This window comes from Oncorhynchus keta, chromosome 30 (assembly GCF_023373465.1).
Source record: "Oncorhynchus keta strain PuntledgeMale-10-30-2019 chromosome 30, Oket_V2, whole genome shotgun sequence".
Classification (NCBI taxonomy): Eukaryota; Metazoa; Chordata; class Actinopteri; order Salmoniformes; family Salmonidae; genus Oncorhynchus; species Oncorhynchus keta.
In genome coordinates, this window is record NC_068450.1 from 27263201 (window position 1) to 27289352 (window position 26152).

The 26152-nt window shown below is 42.9% G+C and overlaps 1 protein-coding gene across 2 annotated transcripts; it reads left to right on the forward strand.

Moving 5' to 3' along the window:
* Positions 1–1645: 1645 nt before the first annotated feature.
* On the forward strand, positions 1646–21955 carry slc26a2 (solute carrier family 26 member 2). 2 transcript variants are annotated; one of them, XM_035744088.2, is made up of 5 exons: positions 1646–1762; positions 4644–4723; positions 14330–14942; positions 15927–16666; positions 16843–21955. In XM_035744088.2, exons 3-5 carry the CDS (start codon positions 14346–14348, stop codon positions 17642–17644), a joined length of 2139 nt encoding a protein of 712 aa, XP_035599981.1. In that variant the 5' UTR covers positions 1646–1762; positions 4644–4723; positions 14330–14345; the 3' UTR covers positions 17645–21955. The 2 variants fall into 2 exon arrangements, with proteins under 2 accessions (XP_035599981.1, XP_052344051.1); XM_052488091.1 differs by lacking the exon at positions 1646–1762 and adding an exon at positions 3336–3409.
* Positions 21956–26152: the final 4197 nt, after the last annotated feature.

The following is a 26152-nucleotide window of genomic DNA, read 5'->3' on the forward strand; positions in this document are numbered from 1 at the left end:
CAGACAGAGAACACAGGTATAAATACCAAAGGGCATAATTGGGAAGATGGGCGACACATGGAGGGGGGAGGAGACAAGCACAAGGACAGGTGAAACAGATCAGGTTGTGACCAAAATATAATCTGTTTTGATTTGTTTAACACTTTTTTGGTTACTACATGATTCCATATGTGTTATTTCATAGTGTTGATGTCTTCACTGTTAGAAAATAGTAAAAATAAAGAAAAACCCTGGAATGAATAGGTGTGTCCAAACTAATGACTGGTCCAGTATATATATATATATATATTTATATTATTTTGATATGTTTTCCTTTCTTATTTTCACCTAACCGTACAATCCCTCCCCTAATTGGAGTAAAATAATGGACAACAATAGTTCTACTTCCAGCTTATGTATACTACATACATTTTACGGACACAGTATATTTACATGTGTTATCTTTTGTTTGCTTTTAGTCCCATCCTTCAGCTACCCTCAATCCCTCCCTCCCATCTATCTATGAAGACCATTCAGGTTTTTATTTCTATTTGTCATATATTTCTCAAAAGCGCTGTGATGTTTCACAAAAGCTCTGAACCTATATACATTTTACAGACATAGTATATTTTACATTAGTTATCTTGTTTTTTTGTTGTTTATAGTCCCACCCTTCAGCTGACAGTGCCATAATGATACTTACTATCATCACTCATCATTATCAAGACAAAACGGATGTAAGGAGGAAGGGCAGGCAAACAGGTGTCTAGAAAAGCTGTTGTATATAGGATATAAAGACAGGCTATTTCAGTTTAAGGTCTAATCTGTATTCCTCCATAAAAACAATACATGCAAATAAAACATAGAATAAAAAATAACATACATTACATATTGGCCCACAATCTAACTCATTCGTGGGTGAAATGTAAACCCTGAACAAAGTTATTTGGATTGTTGTGTAAATCTCACCATGCATTGTTATATTAAATTCGTCACAGATAAACAGGTGAAGCAATATTGATTCGGTCAAAGCATTTACGGGTGCATTCAAAACATTGGATACTGTACTACCAATCTGTTGTTGAAAATGTATGATATTGTCCAACCATTATAGCAGCATCTGAAAGTAAGATATCATACCAAACCGGTAAAGGCATACTGGTGCAATCAAGACGTAGGATACTATACATCCTACTATTTGTACAACAACCATTCCATTGGAATTCTAATGTAACATAACACAATTTAACATAACCTCGTAAATAATCATACTATTTATTGGTGTGGAATAAAGATTAAACCTTAAACTGAAATAGCCTATTTCTTCCTTATGGCATTATCCTATAATACTAAATGGTGAGCACTCGTATTTACGTACAGAATAATCCGAAATGCTCTGATACCAGGTTGCACCCAACTGTGGCATGTCAAAGTTACACTTCATGCCATTTGGTTGCACAAAAGAGAAGTCGTTGCATCACTATATAGTTTCTCAACTCAACACATCATCAATAATATATGGTGTGATGTTTTCTGACCGTTTTCTTCATAGATTCAGAAGAGAATGCTACTCTTTTTAGAGAATTTGAGAACTTGTGTGCGTGTGCTGTCACGTGAAAGGGGTTTCATGTAGCATATCATGTGATTGGGGCGTTCGGGTTGGGCTTCAAACGTCATTACGTACACGCGCCGAGCGCTACAAATCTCCGGCTGAACTATGCAAAAAGTATCCAATGATTTTGTTACTAACAACTTGATAAATGGAGAGCAGTAACATTCTCAGGTGAGTAATGTTCTGCAATTGAATATACCGAATTAATAGTAACCGAAGAGAATGATTTGTTAGATATGTTGTTGTCTAAATGCATGTTGTCTAAACTGCTGTCAACAAAGTACTGTACAGTAGACAACCTGGTGATGTACACGTTGACAACCTGTTCACAATGGTCCTCATTCATAAGCTAATGTAACCTAAATTTGCCGTTTTATAATTTATTGACAAATATTTTAGGCTATTTCATATTTAGCTATAACAACTTTATAACAAATACTTTCTTGACTTCATCGATTAGGCCTACATCTATTTTTTTATGGGATTAATGTCGTTTAAACCATTATGTACAGGGTTAAAAAGAGTAACGTTAGGTCTAATTATATTTGAAGACAGTAGGACTATCAATAAAGATGGCATATGCACAGTAGTGGAAAAAGTACCAAGTTGTCATACTTGAGTAAAAGTATAAATACCTTAATAGAAAGGTAGTAAGTAAAAGTGAAAGTCAGCCAGTAAAATACTACTTGAGTAAAAGTCTAAAAGGTTTGAAATATACTTAAGTTTCAAAAGTACATGTAATTGCTCAAATATACTTAAGTATCAAAGTGAAAAGTAAAAGTATAAAATCACTTAACATTCCTTATATTAATCAAAGCAGATGGAACCATTTTCTTGTTTTTAAAATGTAGGATAGCCAGGGGAACACTCCGAGATTATTTACAAAAGATTAATTTGTCTTTAGTTAGTCTGCCAGGCCAGAGGCAGTAGGGGTGACCACGTGTTCGCTTGATAAGTGCATGAATTTGACAGTTTTCCTGTCCTGCTAAGCATTCAAAATGTAACGAGTACTATTGGTTGTCAGGGAAAATGTATGGAGTAAAAAGTACAATATTTTCTTTAGGAATGTAGTGAGGTAAAAGTAGTCAAACATAAATAGTAAAGTAAAGTACAGATACCATAAAAAACGACTTAAGTAGTACTTTAAAGTATTTCTAGTTAAGTACTTTACACCACTGCATATGCACAACATGCACTTTTGCCTTGCTATAGCTATGTAGACTAGCTACTATAGGCAATACCACATATTACTTTCGCTCAGTCGGTCTGTTGCATGACGCATTAATCCTATAGATCGGTGCTTTATGTATGCCCTCTATGCACAGTGACAGTCATTACCGTGGGTGGTGGGCTGGTTGAATGAAGATAAAATAATAAGTAAAAAATCCATATCAATTATAATTCTTGTGCAATTTATATCTATATCGTCTACGTGCGCCATCGCGCTCATGTTGATTTTGTCCACCCACATCAGACGCGATCAGGACATGCAGAATGAAGTATCAAAATAAACTCTGAACCAACTCTATTCATTTGCGGATAGGTCGAAAACTATTAAACATTTATGGCAATAGCTGGCTAGCTTGCTGTTGCTAGCTAATTTATCCTGGGACATAAACATTGAGTTGTTATTTTACCTGAAATGCACATGGTCCTCTACTCCGACAATTAATCCACAGATAAAAGGGTAACGTTAAACAGAGTTAGTTTCTAGTAATCTCTCCTCATTCAGGCTTCTTCATCTTCTTTGGACGTTATATGGCGGTTGGCAACCAACTGGAGTGTGGACCTCAGTTCATCTTTCAATCACCCACATGGGTATGTGCTCCTAAAAACCAATGAGGAGATGGGAGAGGCGGGACTTGCAGCGCGTCAAGCATCACAAGCAGAACCAATTTCTATTTTAGCAACTGGCAACGCGGACGCTCGTTGACGTGCGCGAGCAGTGTGGGTGCAATGATTGAATAACATGTATGTGTAAATTTATCTTGCAACGCTCGTGCACGTGACGCAAGCGGTGTAGTCAGCATGTAACACGGAACCCAAACCGGCTGCGCGCGTGAGCTATCGTGTGCTATCGTGCATAAATGTATTTTGCCTCCCCACACCAAACGCGATCACGGCACGCAGGTTAAAATATCAAAACAGACTGAACCAATTACATTAATTTGGGGATAGGTTGAACAGCATTAAACATGTATGGCAATTTAGCTAGTTAGCTTGCACTTGCTAGCTAACGTTAATTTGTCCTATTTAGCTAGCCTGCTGTTGCTAGCTAATTTGTCCTGGGATATAAACATTGAGTTGTTATTTGACCTGAAATGCACAAGGACCTCTACTCCGAATCCACACATAAAACGGGCAACCAAATAGTTTCTAGTCATCTCTCCTCCTTCCAGGCTTTTTCATCGTTTAATCTATATGGAGATCCATCTAAACTTTCATTGTATTACCACGACTACCGGCAAAACAGTTTGTCTTTCAATCACCCACGTGGGTATAACCAATGAGGAGATGCACGTGGGTACCTACTTCTATAAACCAATGCGGAGATGGGAGAGGTAGGACTTTCAGTGCAATCCGGGTCAGAAATAGGAATGACTTCTATTTTAGCCCTTGGCAACGCAGACGCTCATTGCCACCCGCGAGCACTGTGGGTGCAATAATTGAATAACATGGATTTCTAAATTCATTTTGCGAATCTCGCGTGTCCGGTCTGGTCAGCATGTAAGGCTAAACTTTACGGCCTAAACGGTACACGCCCCAAATAGCCTACACGGCCATCATCAAATGCTTTTAGGAAATGGCAGAAAGTTAACATCGAACCACGAAGGCTAAAAGGACAATGTCGGAGTTTAATTCAATAAGATAAAAGCTGCGAAATGGAGAGTTGAAAATAAGAGAAGGGAGGGCCAGAAAAGTAATGTTTGGAAAAGATTTAGATTAAGTAGTAAAAGAGAATGATAGCATGTTATGTGTGATGATTGTGAGGCACTATATGACCCCTCTACGGAAATATGAAACTCACCTGTTCTCCATTTTTCTATTTTAGGATCCCCACATGTGTAACCTGGTAATGGGGCCGAAAAATGTATGGAAGTGAATAGGTCATTTCCACGTCAAGATTTACGGGTAATTCCTGAGCTTTCTTAATATAGGCACAGACACTTCAAAACATTCTTCCTTTTGATTACATTTCAGTTTTTCCATGTATGAATCTGTTATTCATTTTGTTTCTATGGGCTAATAGCAGTAAAGCCAAATTCAATGTTTCATCAATATATAGTACAAATAAAGAAAAACCCTTGAATGAGTAGGTGTGTCCAAACTTTGACTGGTACTGTGTACACACCTACTCATTCAAAGTTTTTTCTTTATTTGTACTATTTTCTACATTGTAGAGTAATAGTGAAGACATAAAACTATGAAATAACACATACTGTATGGAAACATGTTGTTACCAAAAATGTGTTAAACTAATGAAAACATTTTAGATTTTAGATTCTTCAAAGTAGCCATCCCTTTCCTTGATGACAGCTTTGCACACTCTTGGCATTCTCTCAACCAGCTTCACCTGGTATGCTTTTCCAACAGTCTTGAAGGAGTTCCCACATATGCTGAGCACTTGTTGGTTGTTTTTCCTTCACTCGGTGGTCCAACTCATCCCGAACCATCCCAAATGGGTTGAGGTCAGGTGATTGTGGAGGCCAGGTCATATGATGCAGCACTGCATCACTCTCTTTCCTGATCAAATAGCCCTTACACAGCCTTAGGCGTGTTGGGTCATTGTCCTGTTGAAAAACAAATGATTGTCCCACTCAGCGCAAACCAGATGGGATGGCGTATCGCTGCAGAATGCTGTGGTAGCCATGCTGGTTAAGTGTGCCTTGCATTCTAAATAAATCACTTACAGTGTCACCAACGAAGCACCATCACACCTCATCCTCCAGGCTTCACGGTGGGATCCACACATGCAGAGATTCCCGTTCACCTACTCTGCGTCTCACATGCTTCACATGGAATGTTTTCCAACAGTCTTGAAGGAGTTCCCACATATGCTGAGCACTTGCTGGCTGTTTTTCCTTCACTCTGTGGTCCAACTCATCCCAAACTATCTCAATTAGGTTGAGGTCAGGTGATTGTGGAGGCCAGGTCATCTGATGCAGCACTCAATCACTCTCCTTGTTGGTCAAATAGCCCTTACACAGCCTAGAGGTGTGTTTTGGGTCATAGTCCTGTTGAAAAACAAATGATAGTCCCGCTAAGTGCAAACCAGATGGGATGGCGTATCGCTGCAGAATGATGTGGTAGCCATGCTGATTAAGTGTGCCTTGAATTCTAAGTAAATCACAGACAGTGTTACCAGCAAAGCACTCCCACACAATCACACCTCCTCCTCCATGCTTCACAGTGGGAACCACACATACGAAGATCAGCCATTCACCTACTTTGCGTCTCACAAAGGCACGGTGGTTGGACCAAAAAATCACGCCATCACACCTCCTCCAGGCTTGACGGTGGGAACCACACATGCGGAGATCATCTGTTCACCTACTCTGCATCTCACAAAGAAACGTCGGTTGGAACCAAAAATCTGAAATTTGGACTCATCAGACCAAAGGACAGATTTCCACCGGTCTAATCAAATCAAATCAAATCAAATCAAATTTATTTATATAGCCCTTCGTACATCAGCTGATATCTCAAAGTGCTGTACAGAAACCCAGCCTAAAACCCCAAACAGCAAACAATGCAGGTGTAAAAGCACGGTGGCTAGGAAAAACTCCCTAGAAAGGCCAAAACCTAGGAAGAAACCTAGAGAGGAACCGGGCTATGTGGGGTGGCCAGTCCTCTTCTGGCTGTGCCGGGTAGAGATTATAACAGAACATGACCAAGATGTTCAAATGTTCATAAATGACCAGCATGGTCGAATAATAATAAGGCAGAACAGTTGAAACTGGAGCAGCAGCACAGTCAGGTGGACTGGGGACAGCAAGGAGCCTTCATGTCAGGTAGTCCTGGGGCACGGTCCTAGGGCTCAGGTCAGTTGAAACTGGAGCAGGAGCATGGCCAGGTGGACTGGGGACAGCAAGGAGTCCTCATGTCAGGTAGTCCTGGGACATGGTCCTAGGGCTCAGGTCCTCCGAGAGAGAGAAAGAAAGAGAGAAGGAGAGAATTAGAGAACGCACACTTAGATTCACACAGGACACCGAATAGGACAGGAGAAGTACTCCAGATATAACAAACTGACCCTAGCCCCCGACACATAAACTACTGCAGCATAAATACTGGAGGCTGAGACAGGAGGGGTCAGGAGACACTGTGGCCCCATCCGAGGACACCCCGGACAGGGCCAAACAGGAAGGATATAACCCCACCCACTTTGCCAAAGCACATCCCCACACCACTAGAGGGATATCTTCAACCACCAACTTACCATCCTGAGACAATAGTATAGCCCACAAAGATCTCCGCCACGGTACAACCCAAGGGGGGCAACCCAGCCAGGCCGACCACAACAGTGAATCAACCCACCCAGGTCCCCCAGGGACGGCACGAGAGAGCCCCAGCAAGCCAGTGACTCAGCCCCGTAACAGGGTTAGAGGCAGAGAATCCCAGTGGAAAGAGGGGAACCGGCCAGGCAGAGACAGCAAGGGCGGTTCGTTGCTCCAGAGCCTTTCCGTTCACCTTCCCACTCCTGGGCCAGACTACACTCAATCATATGACCCACTGAAGAGATGAGTCTTCAGTAAAGACTTAAAGGTTGAGACGAGTTTGCGTCTCTGACATGGGTAGGCAGACCGTTCCATAAAAATGGAGCTCTATAGGAGAAAGCCCTGCCTCCAGCTGTTTGCTTAGAAATTCTAGGGACAATTAGGAGGCCTGCGTCTTGTGACCGTAGCGTACGTGTAGGTATGTACGGCAGGACCAAATCAGAGAGGTAGGTAGGAGCAAGCCCATGTAATGCTTTGTAGGTTAGCAGTAAAACCTTGAAATCAGCCCTTGCTTTGACAGGAAGCCAGTGTAGAGAGGCTAGCACTGGAGTAATATGATCAAATTTTTTGGTTCTAGTCAGGATTCTAGCAGCCGTATTTAGCACTAACTGAAGTTTATTTAGTGCTTTATCCGGGTAGCCGGAAAATAGAGCATTGCAGTAGTCTAACCTAGAAGTGACAAAAGCATGGATTAATTTTTCTGCATCATTTTTGGACAGAAAGTTTCTGATTTTTGCAATGTTACGTAGATGGAAAAAAGCTGTCCTCGAAATGGTCTTGATATGTTCTTCAAAAGAGAGATCAGGGTCCAGAGTAACGCCGAGGTCCTTCACAGTTTTATTTGAGACGACTGTACAACCATTAAGATTAATTGTCAGATTCAACAGAAGATCTCTTTGTTTCTTGGGACCTAGAACAAGCATCTCTGTTTTGTCCAGTTTAATAGTAGAAAGTTTGCAGCCATCCACTTCCTTATGTCTGAAACACATGCTTCTAGCGAGGGCAATTTTGGGGCTTCACCATGTTTCATTGAAATGTACAGCTGTGTGTCATCCGCATAGCAGTGAAAGTTTACATTATGTTTTCGAATAACATCCCCAAGAGGTAAAATATATAGTGAAAACAATAGTGGTCCTAAAACAGAACCTTGAGGAACACCGAAATGTACAGTTGATTTGTCAGAGGACAAACCATTCACAGAGACAAACTGATATCTTTCCGACAGATAAGATCTAAACCAGGCCAGAACTTGTCCGTGTAGACCAATTTGGGTTTCCAATCTCTCCAAAAGAATGTGGTGATCGATGGTATCAAAAGCAGCACTAAGGTCTAGGAGCACGAGGACAGATGCAGAGCCTCGGTCCGATGCCATTAAAATGTCATTTACCACCTTCACAAGTGCCGTCTCAGTGCTATGATGGGGTCTAAAACCAGACTGAAGCATTTCGTATACATTGTTTGTCTTCAGGAAGGCAGTGAGTTGCTGCGCAACAGCCTTCTCTAAAATCTTTGAGAGGAATGGAAGATTCGATATAGGCCGATAGTTTTTTATATTTTCTGGGTCAAGGTTTGGCTTTTTCAAGAGAGGCTTTATTACTGCCACTTTTAGTGAGTTTGGTACACATCCAGTGGATAGAGAGCCGTTTATTATGTTCAACATAGGAGGGCCAAGCACAGGAAGCAGCTCTTTCAGTAGTTTAGTTGGAATAGGGTCCAGTATACAGCTTGAAGGTTTAGAGGCCATGATTATTTTCATCATTGTGTCAAGAGATATAGTACTAAAACACTTGTCCATTGCTCATGTTTCTTGGCCCAAGCAAGTCTCTTCTTCTTATTGGTTTCCTTAGTGTCCTTGCAGAACTTTGACCATGAAGGCCTGATTCATAGTCTCCTCTGAAGAGTTGATGTTGAGATGTGTCTGTTACCTGAACTCTATGAAGCATTTATTTGGGCTGAAATCTGAGGTGCAGTTAACTCTAATGAACTTATCCTCTGCAGCAGAGGTAACTCTGGGTCTTCCTTTCCTGTGACGGTCCTCATGAGAGCCAGTTTCATCATAGTGCTTGATGATTTTTGCGACTGCACTTGAAGAAACTTTCAAAACTCTTGAAATTTTCCGGATTGACTGACCTTCATGTCTTAAAGTAATGATGGATTGTAATTTCTTTGGACTGTCGTTTCAGCTTATTTGAGCTTGCCATAATATGGACTTGGTCTTTTACCAAATAAGGCTATCTTCTGTATACCACCCTACCTTGTCCCAACACAACTGATTGGCTCAAACGCATTAAGAAGGAAAGAAATTCCACAAATTAACTTTTAACAAGGCACACCTGTTAATTGAAATGCATTCCAGGTGTTTACCTCATGGAGATGGTTGAGAGAATGCCAAGAGTGTGCAAAGCTGTCATCAAGGCAAATGGTAGCTACTGTGAAGAATCTCAAGTATAAAATCTATTTTCATATGCTTAACACTTTTTTGGTTACTACATGATTCCATATGTGTTATTTAATAGTTTGAAGTCTTCACTATTATTCTACAATGTAGAAAATAGTAAAAATAAAGAAAAACCCTTGAATGCGTAGGTGTGTCCAAACTTTTGACTGATACTGTATATATATATTTTTTTATACCTGCAGGGGTTCTAAAATTCAAAATAAATAGCTAACGTATCATTGGTATGACCTTCTTAAAACAAATCCATATGTAAGCTTAGTAGTAGTTACCATACCTGCAAAATCACGTTGCTGTCACGCCTGGAGAATTTTGTATTGCATAAATGGTTTGAATGGTCCGCTGGCTCCCAATGGCAAGATTTTGAATGGATGTTACATTTCAAGAACCCTCCCCCACATGCCCGTTGGTGCTACATGTTATGTTCGTCACTGTTTTTAGACCGGGAAGGACACATTTTGCAGAGTTGTTCTGCATTTTAGTTTTGCAACATTGCAGAAAATGGAAGAACCTGGAGGTAAAACGTAATTCTGTTTTGTCAGAAATGTACTCTATACACAAAATCGACATATTGTACATCACACAGGAAGCTGCTAAGGGGAGGACCGGAACGCAGCAAATGGAATGGCATCAAACATATTGAAGCCATGTATTTGATACCATTCCACCTAGTCTTTACCACAAGCCTGTTCTCCCCAATTAAGGTGCCACCAACCTCCTGTGGTACATCAACATATTTTGATGGGGTTTTAATCTGCGATTTCCTGGCCATCCTCACCATAGACTGTAAAAATAATCGTCATACACTGTTGCACCTACTACACTAATCTTGTGAGCGCTATTGGAGCTCCGCCAAAGTAAGGCATTTGATGGGTTTGACGTGGAGTGAGGCGTCGCTGATTTACACATGGTCTCCACCCCTATTTAGCTATTTTTATGAACTTCCCTAGGCTTACCCGTATTAGGGAAGCCTGGTTCTCAACGAGGCTAGCTTAGTAGAAACCCAGCCCAGATCTTTAGACTCTAGGCGGGGGGATACAGGTGCTGATAAGAGGCTCAGACTGGTCTCTGCCTGGGGCCTCCAAATCACGAAGTCCGCCCCTGTCGACAGTCACAAGACAGGGACTTCAAATAGGCCCCAACAACAACTGCTTCCTGGGCGCCGATGACGTGGATGTGGATTAAGTGAGCCCCCCACACCTCTCTGATTCAGAGGGGTTGGGATAAATGCGGAAGACACATTTCAGTTGAATAACAGGTCAAGGGAACTGTAGCCAACTGGTCAGATGGGTTAAATGGAAACTGAAATGTGCACACTGACTGTAGGTCTATAACCTCCCACAGAGCCTTAATATTAACTCCTGAAGGATGAAGCATTTCTTGCAGTAAAATTATGCACTAAATGTGGTGATAAATCTGAACTTGGGAACAAGGGTGGAGAAATATAATTTCTTTCAGCATCTTGAGAGAATATGAATGTGCAGTTGGAGTGCACCTCTACAGACGCTAACTTTATCAGCATCATTAAACCTGATAGTGAATTTCAACCACATTAAATATGCATCCAAGCCGAACTGAAATCCTATCAGAAATGCGTTGGGTCATTTTCAAAGCTTTCTATTTCCTTACAAACTGATGTCATTTGGATATTTTGCACAGATATATATATATATATATATATATATATATATATATATATATATATATATATATATATATATATATATATATATATATATATATATATATATATAAAAAAAAAAGCGATAAACATCTCTCCCCTCGAAAGAAGCAGAGATGACAGAGAAACGTTACCCATGTCAACTAGATTGAAGCATTCATTATATCGATTTATGACATTCTGTTAGCAAGGGTAAGCAAGGGTTTATTTAGTCTCCTAGGGCAACATATAATGACAAAAGAGAAGCTGCATGTATCTAATTATAGATAAATTGGCTAACAAACAGCCCACTAAAATGTTGAAAATTATAAGCAGGAACATATCTAAATCAGGCACTAAAAAAAAATCCTGCACCCCCTGTCAAACAATCGTTCCGCTGTAACCTACATGCTAATTTTCTATATTTCGGTGAGGACCTCAGATTTTCACTTAAACTCAGTTAGGAGGTTGTGGATGGGTTATTAGCATTTGCATTTGCAACAGACAGCTGACCCGAGCACCACTAGTATGTCTTTATGGCTCCTCGTTGCTATTTCATCTCCAGGAAGTGGAACTCAGTCAATCATTTTCCAAATTGTTATGGCAAACACTCCCGCACCCAACCATTGCCTTTGACACAAAAAGGCACACACCAGAGAGATTTTAGGTTGTGAAAGACAAATTATAACTTATGTTATAACTTTCCTGTTACTGTGCAATGTAATGCAACCAAACCTACATCATTAACACTCAAAGTATAGTAGGGTAACAATGAATATTTAGAATACGTGTTACACTGTATTGTACTTACAGAGTTATTACACAAGTAACTTGTTCCATTTTCTGGATATGACATATCAAGAGTATATTGAGAACACTGGTAAGTAAATGAGTTGTCAATAACCCTGTGACGCCAAACATCTTGGCCCTTTCTGTTTTCTCTGTAGTTATTGATCGTTGGAGTCAGTTGATTATAACTGTCAAGCTTGTCAACGACTGATTAGGTAGCCTAGAAGTTGCCGGCCGATAGCCTAGCGGTTAGAGCAGGGTTCCCCAACTGAATCATATCTTCAGGTAGCCTAGCGGTGGGCAGGGTTCCCCAATAGCCTAGCGGTGGGCGGTTAGAGAGCAGGGTTCCCCAACTGAATCATATTGTCAGGTAGCCTAGCGGTGGGCGGCCGATAGCCTAGCGGTTAGAGCAGGGTTCCCCAACTGAATCATATCTTCAGGTAGCCTAGTGGTGGGCGGCCGATAGCCTAGCGGTTAGAGCAGGGTTCCCCAACTGAATCATATCTTCAGGTAGCCTAGCGGTGGGCGGCCGATAGCCTAGCGGTTAGAGCAGGTTTCCCCAACTGAATCATATTGTCAGGTAGCCTAGCGGTGGGCGGCCAATAGCCTAGCGGTTAGAGCAGGGTTCCCCAACTGAATCATATCTTCAGGTAGCCTAGCGGTGGGCGGCCGATAGCCTAGCGGTTAGAGCAGGGTTCCCCAACTGAATCATATCTTCAGGTAGCCTAGCGGTGGGCGGCCGATAGCCTAGCGGTTAGAGCAGGTTTCCCCAACTGAATCATATTGTCAGGTAGCCTAGCGGTGGGCGGCCGATAGCCTAGCGGTTAGAGCAGGGTTCCCCAACTGAATCATATTGTCAGGTAGCCTAGCGGTGGGCGGCCGATAGCCTAGCGGTTAGAGCAGGATTCCCCAACTGCATCATATTGCCAGGTAGCCTAGTGGTGGGCGGCCGATAGCCTAACGGTTATAGCAGGATTCCCCAACTGCATCATATCGCCAGGTAGCCTAGCGGTGGGCGGCCGATAGCCTAGCGGTTATAGCAGGGTTCCCCAACCAGCGGGCTGGTTGTTTTATTTGGTTTGTGATTATGTTCTGGCCCCTCGACCATCCACTCAACAATAAAATCGGTCCGCGGCTGAATCTAGTGATGATCCCTGGGTTAGAACGTTAGAGCAGGTATTGCCAGGTAGCCAGTAATAGCCTAGCGGTTATAAAAGGTTGCTAGTTCAAATGTTCTGGCCCACCATCCACTCAACAATAAAATCGGTCTGCGGCTGAATCTAGTGATGATCCCTGGGTTAGAACGTTGTGCCAGTAATCAAAAGGTTGCTAGTTCAAATCACAGAGCCTACTAGGTGAAAAATCTGTCGATCTGCCCTTTAGCAAGGCACTCTGATTGAGAACCGCCTAACCCTTAACCCTCAGCCGCAATCCCAATGCCTATTAAAACCCCAATACGAAACACAACAAAATAAACCCATGTCACACCCTGGCCTGACCAAATAAATAAAGAAAACACAAAATACTAAGACCAAGGCTTGACAATTGCTCCAGGGTTGCCGTCAATAATGGCTGGTCCATGTCATGACCCCACTCTCTGAAGGTGTGTCAGGGGGAGTGGGATATGCAAAAAACACATTTTCATTTCAAACCACACACTTTTACATGTTACGCACTTGTATATGTGTGAAACAGGGCAAATAAAGCACCCACTATTTGACATTAGGATTAAATATCAGTTTGGTTAACAGTTGCCATCTTTAATCTTAAGAGTCTAATCTAAGTAACATAATAAAAAGATCCAAATCTGTCAGTTTAAGCTAGAGATATCACCTTAAACTGGGCTGTGTCTCAATCCACCACATCCGCCTATGTCGGCCTTCCGCATCTGCGGTGGAAGGTGGCGGAGCTACAGCGGCGTTTGTCTGACCATGAGACATCCAAAAATCGGTCTTCTCACAAAACATTTGTAGTTTCTGAACAGTTTGGCCTACAAAACTATTATGAAAGGGGAGACTCGAATATGAGGGTATTCACCCCTACAAGTGTCATGGGACTCATCTGAAGTCGGTGACGCTGATGTGACAACTTCTGTCTGTAGGGTCCAATGAATGTCATGAAAACGATGATGTTTAACATTTTGCTCGACGACCCCCACAAGTGTCACGGGATTGGTCTCATACAAACTCATACAAACGAATAGAAGTATGGAGGTAGTTTTGTGCCAAAAATAAATAAAAAATCTATGATATGACCACCTAATTGTTTTTCCATATGTTAGATTAGTACAGCCGCTCCCAACGACTGACTTTTTCAACTGTCTTTCTTTCTGTGTAAAGTGAAGGGGGGCCTGCTATGATGGCTCAAGAGTACTGCTGTGCCTCAGCAGATGAGGGAGCAGAGAGCGGCCCACACGTCCCATTCGTGCTGGAGAGAAGGGAGAAGGAGGAGGAAAACTGGAGGACAGCCGTTTCTCACCAACTGAAAAAGCAGTGCACATGCAGCTCAGAGCGAGCCAAAGCCCAGGTTCTAGGGTTCGTCCCCATCCTAAAATGGCTGCCACGCTACCAGCTCAAAGACTGGATCCTGGGTGATGTCATGTCAGGGTTGATAGTGGGCATCCTGCTGGTGCCCCAGTCCATTGCCTATTCTCTGCTGGCAGGCCAGGACCCTATCTATGGCCTCTATACCTCCTTCTTCTCCAGCATCATCTACACCCTGCTGGGCACCTCACGCCACATATCTGTGGGCATCTTCGGGGTGCTGTGCCTGCTGGTGGGCCAGGTGGTGGACAGGGAGTTGGCATTGGCAGGGTACATCACAGAGAGTATCAGGAACAACACTACCCTGGGACTGGGCATGGGGAACAGCACCGGAGGGCCGGTCTGTGATAGGAGCTGCTATGCCATCATGGTGGGGACCACAGTCACATTTACAGCAGGGGTCTACCAGGTAAATGTGTGTAGAGAGGGAATGGTGTAATGTCTCGTGTTGAAAATCAATGACAAACATCATTAATTCATGTTATAACAGGTTGATTGTCATTGGCCCTGACAAGTATGACTTTTACTGTTTTTCTAGAGCCGTTACTCCCTCTCAGTTGTTCTAGAGCCGTTACTCCCTCTCAGTTTTTCTAGAGCCGTTACTCCCTCTCAGATTTTCTAGAGCCGTTACGCCCTCTCTGTTTTTCTAGAGCCGTTACTCCCTCTCTGGTTTTCTAGAGCTGTTACTCCCACTCAGATTTTCTAGAGCCGTTACGCCCTCTCTGTTTTTCTAGAGCCGTTACTCCCTCTCTGTTTTTCTAGAGCCGTTACTCCCTCTCTGTTTTTCTAGAGCTGTTACTCCCACTCAGATTTTCTAGAGCCGTTACTCCCTCTCAGTTTTTCGAGAGCTGTTACGCCCTCTCTGTTTTTCTAGAGCTGTTACTCCCACTCAGATTTTCTAGAGCCGTTACTCCCTCTCAGTTTTTCGAGAGCCGTTACGCCCTCTCTCTGTTTTTCTAGAGCCGTTACGCCCTCTCTGTTTTTCTAGAGCCGTTACTCTCTCTCTCTGTTTTTCTAGAGCCGTTACTCCCTCTCAGTTTTTCTAGAGCCGTAACGCCCTCTCTGTTTTTCTGGAGCCGTTACTCCCTCTCAGATTTTCTAGAGCCGTTACGCCCTCTCTGTTTTTCTAGAGCCGTTACTCCCTCTCTGTTTTTCTAGAGCCGTTACGCCCTCTCTGTTTTTCTAGAGCCGTTACTCCCTCTCAGATTTTCTAGAGCCGTTACGCCCTCTCTGTTTTTCTAGAGCCGTTACTCCCTCTCTGTTTTTCTAGGCCGCTACTCCCTCCTTGTTTTTCTAGAGCTGTTATCCCTCTCTGGTTTTCTAGAGCCGTTACTCTCTCTCTCTGTTTTTCTAGAACTGTTACTCCCTCTCTGTTTTCACTCTGTGGTTTTAGGTGTTGATGGGCGTCCTGCAGGTGGGCTTTGTATCCGTGTATCTGTCAGACTCCCTCCTGAGCGGCTTCGCCACGGGGGCCTCTCTCACCATCCTGACCTCCCAGGTCAAGTACCTCCTGGGACTGGAGCTGCCCCGCGCCCAGGGCTGGGGTTCCCTCGTCAAGACCTGGGTCAGCCTTTTACAGAACCTGGGCCAGACCAACCTCTGTGACCTGGTCACTAGCATGGTGTGCCTGGCGGTGCTGGTCCCCACCAAAGAACTCAACGACCGCTTCAAGGCCAAGCTCAAAGCCCCCATCCCCTTCGAGCTGTTTGTTGTCATCGCTGCCACTCTGGCCTCCCACTTCGGCCACTTCGAGGAGGAGTATGGCTCGAAAGTGGCCGGCGCCATCCCCACGGGCTTCCTGCCCCCCCAGCTCCCGTCCTGGTCTCTGATCCCCAACGTGGCGGTAGATGCCTTCTCCATAGCCATTGTGGGCTTTGCCATCACCGTCTCCCTGTCTGAGATGTTTGCCAAGAAGCATGGCTACGTGGTAGATCCCAACCAGGAGATGTACGCCATAGGCTTCTGTAACATCCTGCCCTCCTTCTTTCGCTGTTTCACCACCAGCGCTGCCCTGACCAAGACCCTGGTGAAGGAGTCTACAGGCTGCCAGACTCAGATGTCTGGCCTGGTCACAGCCCTAGTGCTGCTGCTGGTGCTACTGGTCATTTCCCCCCTTTTCTACTCTCTGCAGAGGTAAGATCATGCTATTCTCTGTGTAACGCTTAGCTTTACTATATATGTTCATCTCATGAGATCTAAACCTCCACTACACATAGTTTGCTCGTATTGAACATTTTTGCCAGAAAATAATGTTCCACCTGATTTGATGATGACTTTATTGACTTGCTGTGTTTCCATGTCTTCTCCAGGTGTGTGCTAGCAGTGATCATCTTGGTGAATCTCCGGGGAGCATTGCTTAAGTTCACAGACGTCCCGCGGATGTGGCGTGTGAACCGCTTGGACACCGCCATCTGGCTGGTGACCATGGCAACCTCAGCGTTGATAAACACCGAGCTCGGCCTGCTGGTGGGGGTTATGGTCTCAGCCTTCTGTGTGTTGGGCCGCACCCAGAGAGCCCAGGCCTTGGAGCTGGGCCGGGCTGGCCATCGGGAGCTTTATCAGGACCTGGCCTCCTACAAGGGCCTGCAGTCTCAGCCTGGAGTAGCCATCTTCCGCTACGAGGCGCCCATCTACTACGCCAACCAGAGCCTGTTCAAGAAGGCCCTGTACCGCTGCCTGGGCCTGGATCCCGTCAAGGAGAAGGCCCGGCGCAGGAAGCTGGAGAAACATAGGAGAAAGCAAGAAGAAGTAGCCATGACGACAGGAGGGGAGGGCGGGACTAAGGGTAAAGAGAAAGAGTTGACCACCAAAGTCTTCCTACCAAATCAAGTCAACTTCCACTCTGTGGTGATAGACTGCAGCCCGGTGCTGTTCCTGGACACAGCAGGGGTCAATGCGTTGAAGGAGGTGTATAAGGATTATAAGGAGAATGGGGTACAGGTGTTCCTGGCCCAGTGTAATACCTCAGTACTGGAGTCACTGAACAGAGGTGGTTACTACCCAGAGAAGGGTATGGGAGAAAAGGAAAGAGTGTTTTTCACCATCAGCGATGCCGTCCTCTATGCACAGAGCCTCTCATCTCAGAATGGTGACTGTGACACGTCCTGTTAACAAGAGCTTTAAAGATTGTACAGTGCCTTCGGGACGTATTCAGACCCCTTAACTTAAACCACATTTTGTTACATTACAGCCTTATTCTAAAATGGATTACATAAATACAAATCCTCAGCAATCTACACACAATACACCATAATTACAAAGCAAAAACTGTTTTTTAGAAATTCTAGCAAATGTATTAAAATTATTAAACAGATATATTCAGACCCTTTGCTATGAGACTCGAAATTAAACTTCCATTGATTGATCCATTGTTTTGGAAAGGCGCACACCTGTCTATATAAGGTCCCACAGTTGACAGTGTATGTCAGAGCAAAAACCAAGCCAAGAGGTCAAGGAATTGTCCGTAGAGCTCCGATACAGGATTGTGTTGAGGCACAGAGCTGGTGAAGGGTACCAAAACATTTCTGTATTGAATGTCCCCAAGAAGACAGTGGCCTCCATCATTCTTAAATGGAAGAAGTTTAGAACCACCAAAACTCTTCCTAGAGGTGGCCACCTGGCCAAACTGAGCAATTGCGGGAGAAGGGCCTTGGTCAGGGAGGTGATCAAGAACCTGATGGTCACTCTGACAGAGCTCTAGAGTTCCTCTGTGGAGATGGGAGAAACTTCCAGAAGGACAACCATCTCGGCAGCCCTCCACCAATCAGGCCTTTATGGTAGAGTGGCCAGACGGAAGCCACTCCTCAGGAAAATGGCACATGACAGCCCGCTTGGAGTTTGCCAAAAGGCACCTAAAAATATTCTCTGGTCTGATGAAACCACGATTGAACACTGGCCTGAATGCCAAGTGTCACATCTGGAGGAAACCTGGCACCATCCCTAAGGTGAAGCATGGTGGTGGTAGCATCATGCTGTGGGGATGTTTCTCAGCGGCAGGGACTGGGAGACTAGTCAGGATCGAGGCAAAGATGAATGGAGCTATGTACAGAGATATCCTTGATAAAAACCTGCTCCAGAGCATTCAGGACCTCAGACTGGGGCAAAGTTTCATCTTCCAACAAGACATCGACCCAAACCACACAGCCAAAGACAATGCAGGAATGGAGTCTCTGAATGTCCTTGAGTTGCCCAGGCTGTGCCTGGACTTGAACCCGATCTAACATCTCTGGAGAGACCTGAAAATAGCTGTGCAGCAACTCTCCCAATCCAACCTAACAGAGCTTGAGAGGACCTGCAGAGAAGAATCCTTGTTAAATTGCCTGGTTAAATAAAGGTTAAAAAACATTTTTATATAGGTGTGCCAAGCTTGTAGCGTCATACCCAAAAAGACTGCTGTAATCGCTGCTTCAACAAAGTACTGAGTAAAGGGTCTGAATACTTAGGTAAATGTGTTTTTTAATGTTTTATTTGTCATACATTTGCAAACATTTCAAAAAATCGTTTTTTGGAGTCATTATGGGTGTTGATTGATGTGGGGGAAAAAAATATATAATACATTTTAGAATGAGGCCGTAACGTAAGAAAATGTGGACAAAGTCAAGGGATCTGAATTCTTTCCAAAGGCACTACAGAAACATATCTTCATACACAACATAAACATATATACAATATCTATCTCAGACAAATCACAACCAATATTGTTATTGTGCCTAACGGAAACATATGTAAATGTATCCAAAAAGCTGTGCATATTGCACGATTAGAATTCTTTGATCTGAAAGTTGAATGTCATGTTTACAGTATAGCTACAGTGGAGAGAACAATTATTTGATACACTGCCGATTTTGCAGGTTTTCCTACTTACAAAGCATGTAGAGGTCTGTATTTTTTATCATAGGTACACTTCAACTGTGAGAGACGGAATCTAAAACAAACATCCAAAAAAATCACATTGTATGATTTTTAAGTAATTAATTAGCATTTTATTGCATGACATAAGTATTTGATACTTCAGAAAAGCAGAACTTAATATTTGGTACAGAAACCTTTGTTTGCAATAACAAAGATCTTACGTTTCCTGTAGTTCTTGACCAGGTTTGCACACACTGCAGCAGGGATTTTGGCCCACTCCTCCATACAGACCTTTTCCAGATCCTTCAGGTTTCGGGGCTGTCGCTGGGCAATACGGACTCTCAGCTCCCTCCAAAGATTTTCTATTGGGTTCAGGTCTGGAGACTGGCTAGGCCACTCCAGGACCTTGAGATGCTTCTTACTGAGCCACTACTTAGTTGCTCTGGCTGTGTGTTTTGGGTCGTTGTCATGCTGGAAGACCCAGCCAAGAACCATCTTCAATGCTCTTACTGAGGGAAGGAGGTTGTTGGCCAAGATCTCGCGATACATGGCCCCATCCATCCTCCCCTCAATATGGTGCAGTCGTCCTGCCCCCTTTGCAGAAAAGCATCCCCAAAGAATGATGTTTCCACCTCCATGCTTCACGGTTGGGATGGTGTTCTTGGGGTTGTACTCATCCTTCTTCTTCCTCCAAACACGGCAAGTAGAGTTTAGACCAAAAATCTCAATTTTTGTCTCATCAGACCACACGACCTTCTCCCATTCCTCCTCTGGATCATCCAGATGGTCATTGGCAAACTTCAGACGGGCCTGGACAGGAGGACCTTGCGTAAACTGCAGGATTTTAATCCATGACGGTGTAGTGTGTTACTAATGGTTTTCCTTGAGACTGTGGTCCCAGCTCTCTTCAGGTCATTGACCAGATCCTGCCGTGTAGTTCTGGGCTGATCCCTCACCTTCCTCATGATCATTGATGCCCCACGAGGTGAGATCTTCTATGGAGCCCCAGACTGAGGGTGATTGACCGTCATCTTGAACATCTCTTCCATTTTCTAATAATTGCGCCAACAGTTGTTGCCTTCTCACCAAGCTGCTTGCCTATTGTCCTATAGCCCATCCCAGCCTTGTGCAGGTCTACAATTTTATCCCTGATGTCCTTACACAGCTCTCTGGTCTTGGCCATTGTGGAGAGGTTGGAGTCTGTTTGATTGAGTGTGTGGACAGGTGTCTTTTATACAGGTAACGAGTTCAAACAGGTGCAGTTAATACAGGTAATGAATGGAGAACAGGAGGGCTTCTTAAAGAAAAACTAACAGGTCTGTGAGAACCGGAATTCTTACTGGTTGGTAGGTGATCAAATACTTATGTCATGCAATAAAATGCAAATTAATTACTTAAAAATCATACAATGAGATTTTCTGGATTTTTGTTATAGATTCTTTCTCTCACAGCTGAAGTGTACCTACGATAAAAATTACAGACCTCTACATGCTTAGTAGGGCAACCTGCAAAATCGGCAGTGTTTCAAATACATGTTCTCCCCATTGTATGTAATCTTAATCTTGATCTTGTCAGACTGTGAACCAAAATGAACTTTCTGTTACAATCTCATCTAAGACAGAATGCATTGTCAAGTTTTAGGACTCTTTTTTTAAGCAATGTTCGGTCCTCTGGCTGTGGCACCATGATTTAGCACCCATTTTTCCCTCCATGTTTGTTTCTTGTTTAAACAGTGGGAATGTTACTTTTGTTGACATTTTCGATCCTTTGTTACCACAGCAAAAGTAGAGCTGGTGTCAACAACATGAATGGTTATAGAGTAAGGGGGTGTTATCTGTTTTGAATGCGGTATGAGAATGTGTCAGTTATAAATTATACATGATTGTTTTTCAGTTGGAACTTGTGGTGAAGTAGTGATTGATAAATGTGTTGTCTTAGCTTTCTGGAATGTAGAACTTTATTAACAGTAGAAAGTACATTTTTAGGTAGAAAAACACCTCTATTGATCTATTACACTTACAGCCTTCCAGACTGCTGCTCAGAGACACTCCCAGAATCCTCCACTCCAGCCAGTTTAGGCAATGCCAGAAGTTTTCAATAACTCAAAGTTTCAGTTTATATCAGAAATATTTGGTCACATCAGTCCAAAATTGCAAAATTGTATTAACATTTTGAATCAAACCTCCTTTGTGCTTTCGGGGGTTTTGATACCTTAATGCTGTATGTTTCTTTTGTATTTATGTTCTTATGGTCCTTTAGCCATAGCAGTATATATTTATGGCTACATTTGACTAAAGTTATGCTAGAGTCAGTAATCAGTGCTGGGGAAGAGTGTTACCGTCTGCATTAGTTTATTGTAGTTGTAAAACTGTTATATTTGCATGTAGAATATAGAGACAATCAATGTGGAGATCATACGAGATCATCAGTATGAAATATTTATTACTGGAAATTGTAAATGTTCTCCTGTACTTTCAAGTGCCTCTGAAATGATATAATATCATGTTTAAAGAAGTGCCTTTCTGAATGTCCCTATATTTATATACTCTGTCAGTAAATGTATTTAAGTAAGCCAGTCTCTGCTCGTTATTTCTGATTGTTAGGTGGTCTGATATGCAACTGATTTACTCCTTGCCTCCTTCAACATTTTGAATCAAGTCATTTTTGCATTACCGTTCAACACTACTCTGACTCAGGACAGGTTAGTTGATTTAGATGAAGAAATGATCTAAAAAAATTTACCATAGTTCTGTAATTTTATTCTTTGTTTTAGTATGGTCAGGGCGTGAGTTGGGGTGGGCAGTCTGTTTGTTTTAGTATGGTCAGGGCGTGAGTTGGGGTGGGCAGTCTGTTTGTTTTAGTATGGTCAGGGCGTGAGTTGGGGTGGGGAGTCTGTTTGTTTTAGTATGGTCAGGGTGTGAGTTGGGGTGGGCAGTCTGTTTGTTTTAGTATGGTCAGGGCGTGAGTTGGGGTGGGCAGTCTGTTTGTTTTAGTATGGTCAGGGCGTGAGTTGGGGTGGGCAGTCTGTTTGTTTTAGTATGGTCAGGGCGTGAGTTGGGGTGGGAGTCTGTTTGTTTTAGTATGGTCAGGGTGTGAGTTGGGGTGGGCAGTCTGTTTGTTTTAGTATGGTCAGGGTGTGAGTTGGGGTGGGCAGTCTGTTTGTTTTAGTATGGTCAGGGCGTGAGTTGGGGTGGGCAGTCTGTTTGTTTTAGTATGGTCAGGGCGTGAGTTGGGGTGGGCAGTCTGTTTGTTTTAGTATGGTCAGGGCGTGAGTTGGGGTGGGCAGTCTGTTTGTTTTAGTATGGTCAGGGCGTGAGTTGGGGTGGGCAGTCTGTTTGTTTTAGTATGGTCAGGGCGTGAGTTGGGGTGGGCAGTCTGTTTGTTTTAGTATGGTCAGGGTGTGAGTTGGGGTGGGCAGTCTGTTTGTTTTAGTATGGTCAGGGCGTGAGTTGGGGTGGGCAGTCTGTTTGTTTTAGTATGGTCAGGGTGTGAGTTGGGGTGGGCAGTCTGTTTGTTTTTTAGTATGGTCAGGGCGTGAGTTGGGGTGGGCAGTCTGTTTGTTTTAGTATGGTCAGGGCGTGAGTTGGGGTGGGCAGTCTGTTTGTTTTAGTATGGTCAGGGCGTGAGTTGGGGTGGGCAGTCTGTTTGTTTTAGTATGGTCAGGGTGTGAGTTGGGGTGGGCAGTCTGTTTGTTTTAGTATGGTCAGGGCGTGAGTTGGGGTGGGCAGTCTGTTTGTTTTAGTATGTTGGTTTTTGTGTTCGGCCTAGTATGGTTCCCAATCAGAGGCTGGTGTCGGTAGTTGTCTCTGATTGAGAATCATACTTAGGTAGCCTGGGTTTCACTTTTGGTTTGTGGGTGTTGGTTTCTGTGTGAGTGTTTGGGCCACACGGTACTGTTGCGGTTTTGTATATTCACGTTGTTATTTTCTGTTTAGTGTTCTGGGTTTTATTAAAAATCATCATGAACACTTACCACACTACTCTTTGGTCCGATATGAACTGTAACTCAGTAAAACGGCTGCATGTTGTGTTTATATTTTTGTTCAGTGTATATACATGTTGAATGGAAGATAGACAATAGGAAAATACCTTTGAAACAAATCAAGTGGAAGACAAATCTGTATTTCCACATCATGTAACCTAGTGTTCTGTTCTCTCTGAGGATACTTATTGTTCTGCTCCATCTCCACAGAGGAACTCTGTGATCTCTGTCAGTGACCATCAGGTTCTTAGTCATCTCCCTGACCAAGGCCCTTCTCCCCCGATTGCTCAGTTTGGGCAGGTGGCCAGCTCTAGGAAGAGTCTTGGTGGTTCCAAACTTCTTCCATTGAATTAATTATGGAGGCCACTGTGTTCTTGGGGACATTCAATGCTGCCTGATTTTGTTGGTACCCGTTACCAGATTTGTGCCTCAACATAATCCTGTCTCAGCGCTCCAGGGACAATTCCTTCGACCTCATGGCTTGGCTTTTTATCTGACATGCACTGTCAACTGTGGGACCTTTATATAGACAGGTGTGTGCTTTTCCAAATCATGTCCAATCAATTGAATTTACCACAGGTGGACTCCAATCAAGTTGTAGAAACATGTCAAGGATGATCAATGGAAACAGGATGCACCGGAGCTCAATTTCAACTCTCATAGCAAAAGGTCTGAATACTTACGTAAATAAGGTATTTCTGTTTTTTATTTTTAATACATTTGCTAAAATAAAAAAATAAAGCAGTTTTCGCGTTGTCATTATGAGGTATTGTGTGGAGTTTGCTGAAGATAAAAAATAATCAATTTTGTAAGATGGCTGTAACGTAAAAATGTTGAAAGGGGGAAGGGGTCTGAATGCCACTGCCACTGCCTACCTCATGTGTTCATTTAACAAGACAGCTCATAATCCAGGGCCTTTATCACAGTCAACACACCTATATTGTTTATTTAATGAGCTTTAAAAATGCTACATTTTCTCTAAGCCTCATGGCAAAATGTGTAGAATAGCATGTCACGAGCTTTATAACAACAACATTTTCTCTAAGCGTCATGGCAAAATGTGTAGAATAGCATGCGACGAGCTTTATAACAGCAACATTTTCTCTAAGCCTCATGGCAAAATGTGTAGAATAGCATGTGACGAGCTTTATAACAACAACATTTTCTCTAAGCCTCATGGCAAAATGTGTAGAATAGCATGTGACGAGCTTTATAACAGCAACATTTTCTCTAAGCCTCATGGCAAAATGTGTAGAATAGCATGTGACAAGCTTTATAACAGCAACATTTTCTCTAAGCCTCATTTTTTGTGTAGAATAGCAGACGAGCTTTATAACAACAACATTCTCTAAGCCTCATGGCAAAATGTGTAGAATAGCATGTGACGAGCTTTATAACAACAACATTTTCTCTAAGCCTCATGGCAAAATGTGTAGAATAGCATGCGACGAGCTTTATAACAACAACATTTTCTCTAAGCCTCATGGCAAAATGTGTAGAATAGCATGCGACAAGCTTTATAACAGCAACATTTTCTCTAAGCCTCATGGCAAAATGTGTAGAATAGCATGCGACGAGGTTTATAACAGCAACATTTTCTCTAAGCCTCATGGCAAAATGTGTAGAATAGCATGCAACGAGCTTTATAACAGCAACATTTTCTCTAAGCCTCATGGCAAAATGTGTAGAATAGCATGCGACGAGCTTTATAACAGCAACATTTTCTCTAAGCCTCATGGCAAAATGTGTAGAATAGCATGATAAAAGCTTTATAACAGCAACATTTTCTCTAAGCCTCATGGCAAAATGTGTAGAATAGCATGCGACGAGCTTTATAACAGCAACATTTTCTCTAAGCCTCATGGCAAAATGTGTAGAATAGCATGCGACAAGCTTTTAACAGCAACATTTTCTCTAAGCCTCATGGCAAAATGTGTAGAATAGCAATGAGCTTTATAACAGCAACATTTTCTCTAAGCCTCATGGCAAAATGTGTAGAATAGCATGCGACGAGCTTTATAACAGCAACATTTTCTCTAAGCCTCATGGCAAAATGTGTAGAATAGCATGTGACAAGCTTTATAACAGCAACATTTTCTCTAAGCCTCATGGCAAAATGTGTAGAATAGCATGCGACGAGCTTTATAACAGCAACATTTTCTCTAAGCCTCATGGCAAAATGTGTAGAATAGCATGCGACGAGCTTTATAACAGCAACATTTTCTCTAAGCCTCATGGCAAAATGTGTAGAATAGCATGCGACAAGCTTTATAACAGCAACATTTTCTCTAAGCCTCATGGCAAAATGTGTAGAATAGCATGCGACAAGCTTTATAACAGCAACATTTTCTCTAAGCCTCATGGCAAAATGTGTAGAATAGCATGCGACGAGCTTTATAACAGCAACATTTTCTCTAAGCCTCATGGCAAAATGTGTAGAATAGCATGCGACGAGCTTTATAACAGCAACATTTTCTCTAAGCCTCGTGGCAAAATGTGTAGAATAGCATGCGACGAGCTTTATAACAGCAACATTTTCTCTAAGCCTCATGGCAAAATGTATAATATAGCATGCGACGAGCTTTATAACAGCAACATTTTCTCTAAGCCTCATGGCAAAATGTGTAGAATAGCATGCGACGAGCTTTATAACAGCAACATTTTCTCTAAGCCTCATGGCAAAATGTGTAGAATAGCATGCGACGAGCTTTATAACAGCAACATTTTCTCTAAGCCTCATGGCAAAATGTATAATATAGCATGCGACGAGCTTTATAACAGCAACA